At 40.6% G+C, this 14,842-nt stretch overlaps 1 protein-coding gene across 3 annotated transcripts in view; it reads right to left on the bottom strand.

Moving 5' to 3' along the window:
- Positions 1-14,842, bottom strand: part of sdk2b (sidekick cell adhesion molecule 2b) — a 295,188-nt gene that overhangs the window by 5,492 nt on the left and 274,854 nt on the right. For 2 of the 3 annotated variants that reach the window (XM_085360965.1, XM_085360966.1), the window contains 12 exons: positions 14,293-14,422; positions 13,574-13,630; positions 12,717-12,818; positions 12,397-12,512; positions 11,823-12,009; positions 10,187-10,324; positions 9,617-9,826; positions 9,411-9,536; positions 8,102-8,266; positions 7,801-7,941; positions 4,902-5,061; positions 503-632 (listed from right to left, as the gene is read on the bottom strand). In XM_085360965.1, the coding sequence (XP_085217091.1) occupies positions 503-632; positions 4,902-5,061; positions 7,801-7,941; positions 8,102-8,266; positions 9,411-9,536; positions 9,617-9,826; positions 10,187-10,324; positions 11,823-12,009; positions 12,397-12,512; positions 12,717-12,818; positions 13,574-13,630; positions 14,293-14,422 (1,662 nt within the window). The remainder of the gene's footprint in view (positions 1-502; positions 633-4,901; positions 5,062-7,800; positions 7,942-8,101; positions 8,267-9,410; positions 9,537-9,616; positions 9,827-10,186; positions 10,325-11,822; positions 12,010-12,396; positions 12,513-12,716; positions 12,819-13,573; positions 13,631-14,292; positions 14,423-14,842) is intronic. The other variant, XM_085360967.1, reaches the window with a different exon arrangement.

Below are 14,842 nucleotides of genomic sequence, written 5' to 3'. Positions count from 1 at the left end.
GATCTGACTTGCTGAAAAGGAATATTGGATAAACTATCTGTCTGGAGAGGCAATTTTTACTACGTAGCTAGCTGGAAAATAAATTTTGCAGAGTGCATGCCCTCTCGCTGCCTTACATAATGAGTGCTGTGGCTGAGTGCAGTGACCTAGATCTCAGGTGGATGTTTGTAGAGTGACATTCTCCACAGGTTACTGCCTGGTCTAAAAACTGCTTTGCCACCAGTAAGCAGAGTCATTAATCTCTCATCTCGCCATGTGCATTACTGTAGCTGTATCTTATGACCTCTGCAGGCCAAACACATTGAGATGGGTGACACAGAAAGGACACCAGCATGAACAGGCAAAAAAACCACAGAACAGCTGACAATGCAAAGCTGAATTCCTGAGGAATTTGAGGAGATGACGGTGGGTACACGTACACGGGTACACGTACACAGGTACAAACAGGACTGAAATACTACTTAGGGAAGATGCAGTATAAAACAATATAATGCTATTGCACCTGTGAGTCTGAGATTTCCGAGGGTTTTTCAGTCAGGCTGCTGCTCTCTGCAGGGATCAAGTCGTTGTACTTGGTGCTGACATCCTCGTCCGAATAGTGAAGACTGCCTGGGCTGGGCCTGGGAGGAGACCTGATCAAAGAGTAAATGCACACAATTAGTTTGATTCAAACTGGTTGTCAAGCTTAACAAAAGAAACCCTGGCTTTTCAAAAACAAAACCTTTTGGAATAAATCAGGTTGTATTTTAAATGCCAGTACATCTCACTGGGTTGAGCAGGCTAATGGAGAGGCCCAGTTTCAAATCGACCACAAGACTGTTTTCTTCCAGCTTTCATGTCATCTCTCTGCTGCTCTATTCCAATAAATAGTAAAAAGAAACTTAAAGAATACTCCCAGTCTATTAAAACCTGGGTTAACTGTCTTATTACTTATTCTTTGTATAGATTTGTTCCTTTAAAATTAGAAATTGTAGTCAATACAGTTTTTGATAAACAAGCAAATGCCGTGACTCTAGATGTTCTCTCTAACGTCTGAGACACTACAGTTAGGGCTTCCTGTCAAGCTCACATGTGTTCTCTCTTTCAGTGTGTGTAGGAGGGCAACTAGATGAGAATCATGGGACACTCATGAGATGGCTGCTTACAGCCTGTCTCTTCTGCAGTGAATAATTTCCTTGATTCAGTCCTCACTGTGGGCTGTGGAATGTCAAACCACTAGGCTCTTGTGACTAAATTATAAACTGAACTCAAGGGGTCATCAAACAAATTGCAGCCTCAGGCTTTGCTCGGGTAAATGTTATTGCACACTACACAAAATGATGGCATGGATTAACGTGTCAGTGCGCATACTTAGGTTATCACATTTGGAATTCAGATAGAAGCTTAAAGAGAGGTGGCCGAGGAAAGGGAGGATCATTAAAGTGTGGGGGAAGGGAGGATAGGGACAAGGTGTTCAATGAACCTGAAAACTGAAAGAAAGATGGAATGGGAAAAACGTGAAATAGTTGGAAAAAAGCATTCCCTAAAATGGTGCGCTTCTGTCAGGGGTGTTTTCAGTAAATATGAGAGTAATAAAAAAGCTCTTGGTTCCTAATCTCCTCCACATTTTCCACTGTTCCTAATCCTCCTAAATAAACACCCATCTGTTTCTGCTGATTGGTGCTGGTTTGGCGGAGACTACTTGGACATACTGACTCCTGTTGACTTTCCAGGCCACAGCGTCGGCCGGCAGTCGCTGCCAGTGGAGCTGCTGGAGTGCACACACAGCCGCTCCACACATTGAAAGTGCATTTGCATAAGCATTTTCCATATAAATATATTTGGAGAGCATTTCAAAAATGCGGGTAAATTCCAGCAGTTTTCACAGGGCTGGTACTTTGAGTGCAGTGTGGACGAAATGGAAAACTCCACTGGGAAATCACAAAGCAAGCTCTAACTCAATTACACTCTGAGAGTTAAACTAAAGTTAATTCACTTAACTTTAGAAAATTGAAACATGTACAATGGAGTGCTCCTATACAATGAGCTCAAGTTTTTCTAATTCGTGTGCTCTTTCTACATGACTGAGAATCTTAGATTGACAATCTTGGTGTCATCTTTTATTCCTTTGTTAAATTTGACTCAAAGATCAAACCAGTCACATTTCCGCCTCCCTCCTAAATTTACATCATCTACCTCACGAACAGTCTTCAAATCCCAAGTGAAAACGTACTCTCTCGCCCTTGTTTTTCCCTTGAGTTTCAATTAGTTTATTAAGCTTGTGGATCAGGCAGCAGTAAAGGGCAGAGGTCCCTGCAGTTTGATCCTAAGCTGGTGAATCTGGCTAAAGGAATTGGATCAGTTATTTATCCTCTTGATATTTACCCTCTTGAGGTAATTTGAGGGGAGGTTTGCCCAAACAGTCTGCATGTGTTTTGTGGACCTGGAGAAGGGATTTGACCATGTCTCCTGGGACATCCTGTGGCCCACTGGTGCAGTTGTACAGATCATCCAGTCCTTGTGCAACTGCAGCAAGACCCATTCCTGGTGGGAGTTGGACTCTGCCAGGGCTGCCATATTGAATAATTCTTTTCTTCTTCTTTTTTTCTATGCACATGTATATTCATTTATATACATTTGAGTATTGGAGGAGCACCCTTGGAGGAGGGTCGCTACATTTGTACACAGCATGTCTACTGTTTTTACCTATTAATGTAAATGCAATCGACCTACTTCTACTACCCCTCTTAGTATGTTGTTGTGTTTTTTATGCGTTCTTTTATATCTTATATAAAAAAAATTAAACTGAGTATCACCAATACAGAAGTATAAATAATGCTATAACAAGCTATCTTTTTTCCCCAATTCTCCAGCATCCTTTAGTGATCCGTTTAACAACAAAGCTTTGCATCAGTGTAAATGTTACTGGATTTTTAAGTTAATGACAGAGGAAATTTCCCCCAGGAGTATAATTTTTCCATAATCACAGGTCTGAATTTTTATCTGCACTTATCCCCAGAAGGACTCCACAAAGTAACCTTCAGCAACTTGCATTCCTCTGTAGTCCTCTTAGCAAGCCCCCTCCTAACACAGCCAAACAAAGAATCGAGCCAAAGTGAAGAACAGCTATTGCGAGCCTACTGGGATATTATGATAAACTGCCCGTTTTAAAACACTGAGGAATCTCAGCCCACTTTCACCCCCTTCTCCTTGACTCGCATACACTGTTGAATGAGGCGTAAATTATTTATCAGCGCTCTCATTTGGACGGAGAAGGGTCCACTTAATCCTCTCACAGCAAAATTCAGTCAGCAGCACGTCAGGTAAGGAATGAGAACCAGAGGGTGAAATCAAATCTGCCCCCTGGTCTTTACTCATTACCAGGCTCTCTTGCTACAATCGCCTGAAGGGACTCATTAACATGTCTGAAGTGTTCGGAAGCTTTGTCACTCAAGAGTGTTTAAAACCATGTTAATCTGAATTACCTCGCCGAGACCTCTTTAAACCCACAACCAGTGTCAAAGTTGGTTTCAAAAAACAAAAAGACGCTACTACAAAGCCAAGAAGGGATTGCACTCTTAATCCTTCCCTCTTGATCATAGAAGAATTTGAATGCCAAACCTGAGACGTATTTAGAGTTCTTTGGTTTGATAGCATGCCGTTTATGTGCTATTAGTGTGCACTCATTACTACTGCCATATATATATATATATATATGTTTATGAGACCACACTTTATCTAAATTCTTTATATTTTACCAGATTGATGTGTTTATCTATTTTGATCTCCTTACAGGAAAAAGGTACACTTAAAGTTTAAGCGGGGCAGATTAAGTCATCGGTGTCCAACGGTACTGAAATCCCTGTGCGTTGAGATTCTCCACCAGACATATTGGCCCTTGTATTAAACTCTGAACAAATAATCTCCACATAGAGAAAATCTCTGTGAGGATCAGCTTCAAATGGCATTTGCTGTCTGACACAGTTCTGAATTAAAATGAATACAGGAGGATTAGGAACGTGTTTGATTTCTGATCCTGGTATAACGCAAAAGAACTTCATCCTGTCTTTGGTATTCAGAGACCAGAGATCAAGATGTGGCATTAATCTATAATCGGAGACTCAGGTGTTGGGATTTGGTTTCCTTCGCTATGGGCTGAGTTCAAAGAATGCTGACTGTACATCTGTGCATTCTTTCCCTCTGAGCCTCCCCCTTCAAGTCAGAGACACAGTAGTAGGAAGCTGCCTGGAAGCATCTCAAAGACCTGTGCCTGCTTTGATCTGTCCTCAAGGTTACACACACACATATACTCATAGAAAGACACAACCAAACATATTTCTCCAGCTTACTGTTACTTACCGGTATATAGAAACAGTCAGAGAATGCATTTGTCTCATTTGCATTCTTTTCACTCAAAGGATAGTAATATCCACATGACATAACTGACAGTCTGTCCAAAAACAACATGAAAGCAGCTGTCTATAAATCCACATCTTATATGCAGAATAAACAGGTTTTAATGAGCTAACACAAAGTGTGCAGTCACATCTAAACCTGGACTTATGACTTAGTTCGTGCAGTATTCTCAGCACAGGTGTCAGTCACAGTGATTGGTTTTTAAAACAAGGCCATGGCCTCAAGACCAGTATTGCTGGGAATTCACAGAAATACAGAAGCTCATTAAGAGAGGCTGCAGTGAGTCTCTTTATATGCTGCTTTTAGATAGCGGAAGAAGTGCATTTGAGTTGTCAAGAGTATTTTTTTTTCAACAGAGCTGAAAGTGTTTTCAGGCATGAGGTATAGTTTCCACAGATTACCCAATTATTTTTACCGTATGGCTGTTTCATTTGGACATTAAATTAAGCTTTTCTTTTAAATATTATCGGAACATGAATTTTCTTGGAAATGTGTTGCTCACTCACCTGGTGTAGACGCCGTTCTTCCGGCAGAAAGAGTTTTTTACAGACAGCCGTCGATTGTTAAGTTCCAGAGCTGGGAAACGTCCTTCATCCAGGCTGACCATATCTCCGTGGGTGAGAGCGTTACAGTTGGAGTTGTTACCTGGACACACGTACAGAGACACTGTGTGACCACAGGCCAGATGGACAGGCAGGTTAGTGTCTGGGAAAACTGATGGAACTACGTGATCTTTTTTTCCCCTTTAAATTCTCAATACTGAAATAACATTTTATTCCCAAAGCTGTCTACACTTTTTATTACATAGGCTTTTACTTCATCAGTCATGCCGTCAGATGTCATTGTGTTTATTTTAAAGGTTCAAATTGTTGAAGTAAATACAGCGGGGGGAGCTATTATTTGATTCCCTACTGAATTTGTAAGTTTGTTCACTTAGAAAGAAACATACAGTCTCTAATTTTAGCGAGAAACAGAATATCAGTGAGAAATCCAGAAAAAACTGATTTGTGATTGAGTGAATTAAGTATATGATCCCTAGGGGACAAACTGCCTGTGTGCTCATGTGGCACACAGATTATAATCAATCAATCAATTATAGATACTGATCTCAACTTGTTATGTGTGTAAAGCACGCCTGTCCAGAGAATATTTTCTTCCCTTCCAACCTCTCCACCACCATGGCCAAGACCAAACAGAGGAACAGATCAGTGGCTAAAGGAGAAGTACATTAAGGCCATGGAGTTGCCTAGACAGTCTCCAGATCTCAATCCTCTTGAAAATCTGTTGCTGAAGCCAAGTAGCAGCCAAGAAAACGACGGGATTTAGAGAGTTTGAGTATAGCGAAGTAGGCCAAAGTCCCTCCTGAAACGTGTTCAAACCCAGTGACCATCTCCAAAAAAGATATCTTACTTACTGCTTGGGTTTCTCCACCAAGTTGTGTTTTCCTTGATAACCAAATACTGATTTCACACATACATCTAAATCAATGTATAATTTTTATGATATGTTTTTTTATGGGTTTTTGTCACTCCATTAAAATCAAACAAAGAAATAGAGATCGTCCATTTCTTTGTAAGTGAGCAAACATACAAATTCAGCAAGGATCAGATAATTATTTCCCCCACTGTAGTAGTATTCATATTTATGACTTGCAGCAATAACTCACAATTTGTAAAAAAAATACACTTCTTCACTTTCTAGCCAAGCGTAAGAAGAAAAGATCAATAAAACAAAATATGTAACTGGAGCCAAGAGCTGATTAACTTAGATACCCTGGGATTAGCTAGCTTGGGATGTTAATTAGTGAGGTTCAGAAGTGCTAGTTGTTGGATTGTGTTTTCCCTCATACAGCTAGCTGATTCCCTGTTTCCAGTCTTTGTTAGGTATTCCAACCATTTTAGACTCTAGCTTTTTATTAAACAGACAGCTCCAAGAGCTGTAATAATTCTTACAAACTAATCCTCAACAGTAAAGTAAACTTTTTCCTAATAAGCGTCAAGTCAAGCGATGTAGATTTTCAAGTGTCCAAAAAACATGTGAATGAAAATGAGAAATTCGGCAGGTTTGCAGGGCATGTCAGTGGAAATTCCCTTAGAATATAGCAACACAAATTTAGTATAAATTACATAGACAGGGCTTAACATATTTATTAAACCACCTATCATAAAAACAGAGAAACATAAATATTTTAGACATCTGTCAAAAATTGTATGTTTTTATACCTAAACTTGAGCGCCAGGCTCTGCACCTCTCCAATAAGTCAGAAATTAATCAAGCATAAGATTCAAAAACCAAAACAATTTTTTTCTGTTCAGGAATGCAAGTAAAAAAAATGCAATTTGGCATCTGAATCAAAAATTAATAATGTGCTTTACTATATTTCCAGCTCTGTTGTAAAACATTACACTTGAAAATTCATGGATAACAACAATAATTATATTTTCGCATTAAATTAAATATCATTTTAGTTAAAGACCTTGCAGATAATGATGGTTTAACTGTTAAAAAAAGCATTAAAAAGATTTTGGTATTTACCAATACTATAAATTTAGGTCAGCCGCAGCATTATTGTTAATTCTGTATATAAAGAAGCACATTCATAATCTATAACCAATGACTGGGCTAAACTCACAATTGACATAAATGTTTAACTTTGACTTTAAGTGTCATGATTTTACTATATTAAACAATATGAACAGGATGGTTTCTATATAAGATTAATTTTTCGAGACTATTTCTCACCATGTTATAGGTTAGAAACACTTTCAGTCATCCTACAGGTGGCCACAGCCAGGCCAGGACCTGCATGGTTGCTCGAGGGTACTAAAGGTCAATTGGTGGTTATGCCAACACAGAGAAAAAGAAATAGCATTCGGTCGGTCCAGTGGCCTGGGCCAGATTCCTAGAGGAGGATATGGAGGCTTTGAGAGTGTCTTTGTGCTGGAATGAGAAGGAACCTCTTGTTTTCTCTCCATCAGTCAGAAAGATGGGCAGTGACCCACAGGGACCCCACCCCTCCCCTGCCTGGCAGTTAAACAGCCCTGGCAAAAGTGCTGAGCTGAGGGAAATACCCGCTGATGTCAGAGCTGCTCTGAATGGACAAGTATGCCCCCCGTTCCTGCTTCCTTTCTCTCTTTCTCTGCTTTTTATTCCCCTGCAACCCAGTCAGTGACCTGATTCATTCAAAAGCAGAATTCACCCCCCTACAAAACAAAGTTAACTCAATTTCTCTGCTCAGTATTTCAAAAGTAATAAAATAATAATAAAATCCCTGTAATAAGTTTTACTGTTTTATTTAAAAAAGGCAAGTTATCAGATTCCCTCCATGCCACCAGGCTGGAAGCGAAATACAAGCTTCCATGATAGTTAAATGTTCCACTTAGCGGCACAACTGTGTGTACTTACCTGATTCAGACTTTTTTGCATACTTCTTGCTCTGTCCTCTGATAATGAGGATGAAAACTAGCAGCAGAATGAAGATGAGTCCCACTAGAGCCACCACGACCAGGAACCACCATTCCTCATAGAAAGGAGCCACTTTTTGGGCTAGATAAGAAAAAAAAACCAGAAAATTGAAATTCATGCTTGTTAAAAACATGTAGCCACATTCCTGTGAAGTCTGAATGACCTAAGGGGATTTAATTAACCCCGAAAGTTAATGTAATTCAGTTCATTCAATTCTATTAACAATTACAAGAAAGCTCACCAGATATGGAGGGAGAAGGTAGACTCGGAGAGCCATAGCCGTAGTCGTTCACTCCAATGACCCGAAAGTCATAACTGACACCTTGTTTCAGGATGTCCATGTTAAATGTGTGCGATGTTGCATCCTTGGAGATGTCCTTGATTAAGATATCCCACAAACCCTCATCTGTAATGGAATTTTAATGGAAAAATTGGGTCGGAGGAGGCTGACGATATTCGTTAAGCAAGCAAAAAATATTTAAACAGTGTCAATATGTCATTGTTAACAGGCTGTTTGTTTGTTTGATACAAGGCTCCGGCCTGGCTGGCAGCTCCGAGGGTAATTGATAATTCTTAAAAATATTACACAATCCATCAATTTCACTGCTCTCGTAAAAATTTACAACCAACAAATTCTACAACATAAATAGCGGAGCAGCCATATTTCAAATGAAGCAGCGTTAGATGTCTTGCTGCTTGCTATGGAAATCATGCCAGAGATCATTTATTACACCCTGCTGCTTGTAAATAAATGTGTAGCTATGACTCCTTGATAGGGTACACAAATATAACCAAGTATGGATATAAATTTTTTATGTTGCTGAACTTTGACAAACATTTTTTAAAAAAAACAGCGTAATTTGATCTAAAGGCAAAAATAACTTTTCAAGTAATTGGATACTATAGAAACTTTTCACCACCGGCATATGGATATGGGGGATATGGGATAGGGGATATGGGAACCCCCCCCCCCCTCCATTTAATCTATACTGCCATAAAATACCTATCAGTCCTTGAAACCTTTAAAATGTAGGACTAGATAGCCTTTCCGATTCTCACTCAGGAGCAGTGAAACACATCTCTGCCTGTGAGTCACCTACCATCCATCACCCTCATTGCCATGCCAGGACTTGTCAATCACAGTTGAAACAGGATGCCAATTGTCTTGAATGTAGCGCCTGAATCAATAACCCATTAAAATGCCAGGGACACTGACTCCAGGGCAGCAGATGTTGACACTTTACACCACTTTCCTTAATCAAAATCTCACAGAAGGTAACATAAGGCCAGTGATGGGGCGATCCTGTAGAGCATGGAGTCTCCAAACGTCTTTCAAAAACATGCTTGCTTCCATTTGCACTCTTAGATGGAATCTCATGTCTCACAACCATATCAAATTGGGATATAGATTGGATATTTATTCTTAATATTTAGATATTAATTTCTAAGATTACAGCAAAATGTATTTTACAGTCCCCTTGGCTATGGATGGCTGACCCCTCTGATTCCCCAAGACCCCACTTTCAAAACCACTGTACTAAATCCCCTACCTGAGGGTCTGGCCTCAATTACATAGCGTGTTATGGGAGAACGTCCTGGGTCTCCAGGGGTCCAGTGAATGGTGAGGCCTGAACTGTAGCGCGTAATAAATGGCTCTCCAGGGGGTCCTGGGGCACCTGAGAAAGAATAACATAGTAATAAGTGTTTAAAGGGCTAGTGACAAAATGTCAGCTTTCCAAAACATCACTGCAACTACCTTCCCCTGGTCCTGTGGTGATATTTGCTTCCACCTCAGGCCCGTAGATGAAGGTCTTGGCCCGGATGCGGAAGTTGTACGTGACGCCATCTGCCAGGTCTCTGATCTTCAACCACAGAGGGCCGGTCCCCTTCACATCCACCGTCACTGTCTTACTGACGCCTGGGGGGGAGGGGGAGTGGAGACAGTCGGCACAGGCCACTGAAGACTCTAGACAAACACACCACATTTAAAGCAGGTCTTACACAGGCCAGGCAATGTGCAAGCACACCCAACATACGCAAATGCACACAGAAAGTAATGGAATTAGAAACATGTTTGCATTTTGGCACCGAAGCAGTGTATTATTTAAGATGATAGTAGTAGATATGTATAAGGTTGCAATGAATAATGAGCTGTTTATGTAATGGTTAGCGTAGCTCAAGAAATGCACATCACAAGATTGCAAGAAGGTCAACTGACACGCAAAAGCGTTGACTCTAAAACTTCAGATCTTGTAGTGTGCATTAAGCTTTTATAGCCAGCAGCCATTTAGTGCAGAGAAAACTGACATTGTTAAGAATTTGTTACCATCTACAGGTGTGGAGGGTTCATAGACCAGACGGTAGCCCTCAATGATGCCGTTAGGGAAGGTGGGCTCGCCCCAGGACACATTGACGGAGGTTGTGGTCAGTTCACTGAAGTGAATGAAGCTGGGAGCACTGGGAGCTGAAACATACAGATGTCAAAAACATCTAAAATTTTTGTAGAATGACTCTGTCAAATAATAAAAAACAACCAGATGAGTGGATTGAACAAAAAAACAACCCTTGCTTCACTAGCCTTCAGTTGAACTTCTCTCATGAAATACCAAGTAAATTTTTGCACGAGCCATTTTAATGTCATGACATATATTTCTTCTGTCTGATCAATACAGTGGTCCTTCCCATGGTTACATCAAAGGCCTCAAACAGAGGCATACATCTCTAATTCAGTTTTCTCATCTGAACAAAAAGCCTTGTTAAGGGAATTCTTGAGGCTAACAACAAAATATAGATAAACGTGGAAATATCACAATTCTCCACTGGTGCTGTTTCTTGTTTCTATAGTAGAACTCTTCTGGAGGTCCAGAACCACTGCTGCAAGTCTGAGTCTCCGCGCATGAGCAGAACTCCACTGATTATATAAAAAAAACTTTTTGTTAAACTACATACAGATTTAAAGGTTCTGCATTGCTTATGTATACTTGTTTGACCTTGGGCAGAGCAATTCATAATCACAATGAACACTCTTTGCCTCGAGACCCCATTATAACAGGCTGAACTCTTGAAACCACTGTGCTGAGAAACACATTTTCCTCTGCTGCCTTTAAGCTTCTTGAGCAGGGGGTGAGACGCTTGCAATAGACAAAGCCTCTTTGTTTAAAAAATAAAAAGGGATAACTATCCTCCTAATGCATGCCACCCCCTTCCCAGCTTGTCATCTGTTTCCTCCTCTCAAAACAGCAAGCACTGGGGAAAACAGAGGATCTGTGCACACCTTCCTTTTTCCCCTTTTTACTAGTCTGGGACACAGTAGTAAAACGCATCAAAAATGGCTTTTTGGAAGATAAATATTGTTTTGACACATTTGCAGATGGGCACGGAGGTAGAAAGTCCCACGAGTCACAGAAAGAAGAAGAAGAACAAAGAAAGGGGGCAACGCACGGGGTCCTTTTTGATAAAGCATGCCTGGAGACTCAAAGCTCGCTGACAAAATTTTCATAGCATCAGACAAAAGATGAAATTCAGCAAGTAAGTTTAGAATGGGTTAGCTGATTAGAAACTTATGCTCCGTGTGTGGCTCCGCTAACATCGTTTGGCATGCTGCTGACAACAACGATTAGCATCATCGTCAAATCAAATTCTTTCCCCATGGCTGACTCATCCACTTTGAGAAAACTCTCAGGGTTCTCTAAACTAACATCGGTGCTGCCACCAGCACATAAATATGACAAATGAATAAACACGGCTGTACACGCTCTAATTTATCTGCTTTAGTCTTGTCACGATGTTACCACATTTGTCTTAAGCTTGTCTTTTCTTTTAGAAAACATCTCCATCATGTGTGCGTGCGTTATATACAGAAATATTTGTTTTACTACACTGCTTGATCCCGACTGTTGTGCTCTTTCATACTGATAAACGATTTTGTATAGCCACGTCTGGCGTCTAATTGTCACATTTACCTGCTTGCTGAGTGCGTCCCCTCGTTGGTGGGCTTCGGGGTCCATCCCCAGCGGCGTTGAATGGAGCCACACTGATCATATAGGTGGTGTAACCAGTCAAATTCTTCAGCTTCACCCCTCCTTCAGGCATAAACAGAGTCCGCATCCGCTCAGTCTCGTTCTTACGCTGGAATTCCCAAAAGTAAATCTACATGGAATAGCACAGACATAAATAAATATCTACAGATACTGTTCAGGGAATGCAGCAATTTCTGCTTCTATGAAACTCAGTCCCATTTCAAACTCCCCTATGGGAAATACACAATTATATTTTATTCCCTGCAAATGTTTTCTTGAGCAGCAGACGGAACCTTTTACTGAAACCCCCTCTGGAAAACGCTGTTCGCTAAAAGTGTAAAATTATCAATTTAATAGTGATTAACAACAGATGGATGTAATCTCATGTGAACCACTAAAATGTAAATATTTAATGATAAAAACAGAACACTGTTGTATTGTTACGCTGCACTCTAAAAGTGAGCCAGTAAGGCATGTTGAGCCTGTGCCAGACGCGGCACTTTGCAGAGACTCTGACCTTGTATCCCTGGATGTCTCCATTCTGTGCATCCACAGGTGGAGGGTCCCACGTCACATCCAGCTGGGTGGCTGTTGCGGACTGAATAGCCACATTCTGGGGCGGGGCCGTCGGCACTGTGACAGCCGTTCAGATATATCGCATTTAACGATGACGTTTTTCGATTTTAATATTTGTTTTCATTACTATGCTCATTGCGTTTACTAGGAAAATGACAGCCTCAAGGAGAAACTATTCAGTTAAAACTGAACAGACTCGGCATTTAAGAAAGATAAATGACCCCCCAAAATCTATTTGCCCATAAGAGGAAGTGTGCATACCTGCTTCTCCAACAAACACCTCCTGTGGAGGGCTGGTTGGCCCCTCACCCACGGCGTTGTACACACTCATGCGTATCTCATAACGCTTGTGTTTACTTAGCTCTGCAGTAGAAGTAAACAGTTTGGAATATAAGGTTAGGAATTATATCAAACACCAATCTGTGACATGTATGCAAAATCCCTACATGGGAATATCTTCCCATTTATGAAAGTCACCATTGCTCTGCAGTTAACTGTAAAGAGGTCTGCTGACCTCCTGGGGATCCATGTCTGCATCCCTACACCCCCCCCTCCTGGTGCTCCAAACAATTAGTTGAAGTAGAAAACGTAATAAATAGGATATGATCCCTGAATGGTTTCACACCCACCCACACAACAACACTACACGGAATTTTACACTGCTGCCCTTGGAAGACATTTCTATTTCAATTACAAATTCACAGAGTGACACTGTAATTATGAGTCTGTCGAATTGTGCATTGTGGGGGTACAGGAGAAATATGTGACCATCTGCTTTTGCAGTGCTCATCCAAATAAGCTGACATGTGCAAACCAAAGAGCATGCTGGACCAGGCACGCTTGTGTATTCAGTGTTCAAGAATTTCTATGTACAAAGCGCTCCACTGGCCTCAGTAGAAGTGTTTGTACCGAGCAATGTGATTATAAGCAGCCAAATGTTGTGTTAATTTGCTTAACACTCTGAGTTCTCTATTCTAGGAAGCCGGGCACTTGAGAAAAAAATTGAGATTCAAAAGGAAAATAGTTTTGGTTTTGTTTTTTCAACCTAATTTGTTTGCAGATTGAATTATTGTGTTTATATGTGTGCTTTCGAGAGGCAGAGAGATAACGAAACTTACTGTCTAACTCATACTGGGTGAGCGTTGAATCACTCAGATTTCGGAGGCTGTAGGGAGCTGCACAAAAAAAAGGGATAAAAAAAAAGTCAAAATAAGAGCTGTTAAGTGGAGAGACAAAGGTAGTAGGGTTCAAAGTCAAAAATTTGCTGCTGTTAATGAGGGCAGCAACATTATTATAAGAAAAAACAACCCAATGATGGTGATCATAGCTCTGAATGAGCAACAGAGTGAGTCAACAAGAGGAAAATTATAGGCCAAGTTTCACAAAGCAGCAGAAAGAGAGAGGGCTCCAGAGTAAACCTAATAATAGCCTGCAGCTGATAACCACTGATCACAAGATGAAATGTTTTGCTGTGAAGTGTCAAGACCAGTGGGGAAATCTTGGCAACAGTATAGGCCTTTGTGAGAATTTTCCTCTAATGGAAAAGGGGCTGCTGACGCATAAAGACAGCATGTGAATAATCAACCATAACAGAGACTTATAATTATGTGTTACTGAAGTAAAGCGCAGGACTGTATTTCTTGATGTGCAATTTCTAACCTCGGTTATTTCTTTATGGTCTTTAAATTCATAATGTCACATTTCAAATCGCACACCGGAGAGTTCCAGTTAATGCAATATACCACTTGTTATAGTACACAATTCATTTTTCTTAGGATCCTATAGTGTAGGTGGTGGCATAATAAAATGTATTTTGTTGGTAGCAGTTATTTCTCACCAGAGAGCTCAGCCCAGGCGGATGCACTGTTGACTGTGTGAATATAACTGCGGAGACGGTCGTACAGCAGCTCGCGGTATCGAATGCGAAAGCCCAGTAAGATACCATTTATCTTCTCCTCTGAGGGGGGCTGAGGAGAAAAATGCAGACTTACTGTTAGTCTAATGTAGCACATCACTGTACATCTGATACCTACAGATAGCCTGGAAGACTACATGCGATCCAAGTGATCCAACTCCTTTTAACAAGTTTTTTTCTTCACTGCTAAAAAACTGCCAAAACCCCCCCAGTTATTACTGACATTTGTCATTAACTTACCATCAACTAAGAAGATTTAGAGTAACTGTTATACACAGACAGAAAAAACAAAATCATGCCATGTCACACCAAGCTGAAGAAAAATCCCCTTTGATTAAACAATGAGAGGAACAAACCCACAGAAGAAAGAAAAAAAGCACAAGCAACTCTCGATCCTCATAAAGTCTACAAGTGTTCTCCATAAAACTAAAATTGTGTCTCAGAGCCTCCTGTTTTTCTTTTTATGACCTGT

The sequence above is a fragment of the Diplotaxodon limnothrissa genome, linkage group LG8 (genome assembly GCF_057381915.1).
Source record: "Diplotaxodon limnothrissa isolate DT_005_m linkage group LG8, D_limnothrissa_male_GT1.1, whole genome shotgun sequence".
Classification (NCBI taxonomy): domain Eukaryota; kingdom Metazoa; phylum Chordata; class Actinopteri; order Cichliformes; family Cichlidae; genus Diplotaxodon; species Diplotaxodon limnothrissa.
The sequence above is the reverse complement of the archived record's forward strand: the minus strand, read 5'-3'. Positions and strand labels throughout refer to the sequence as shown.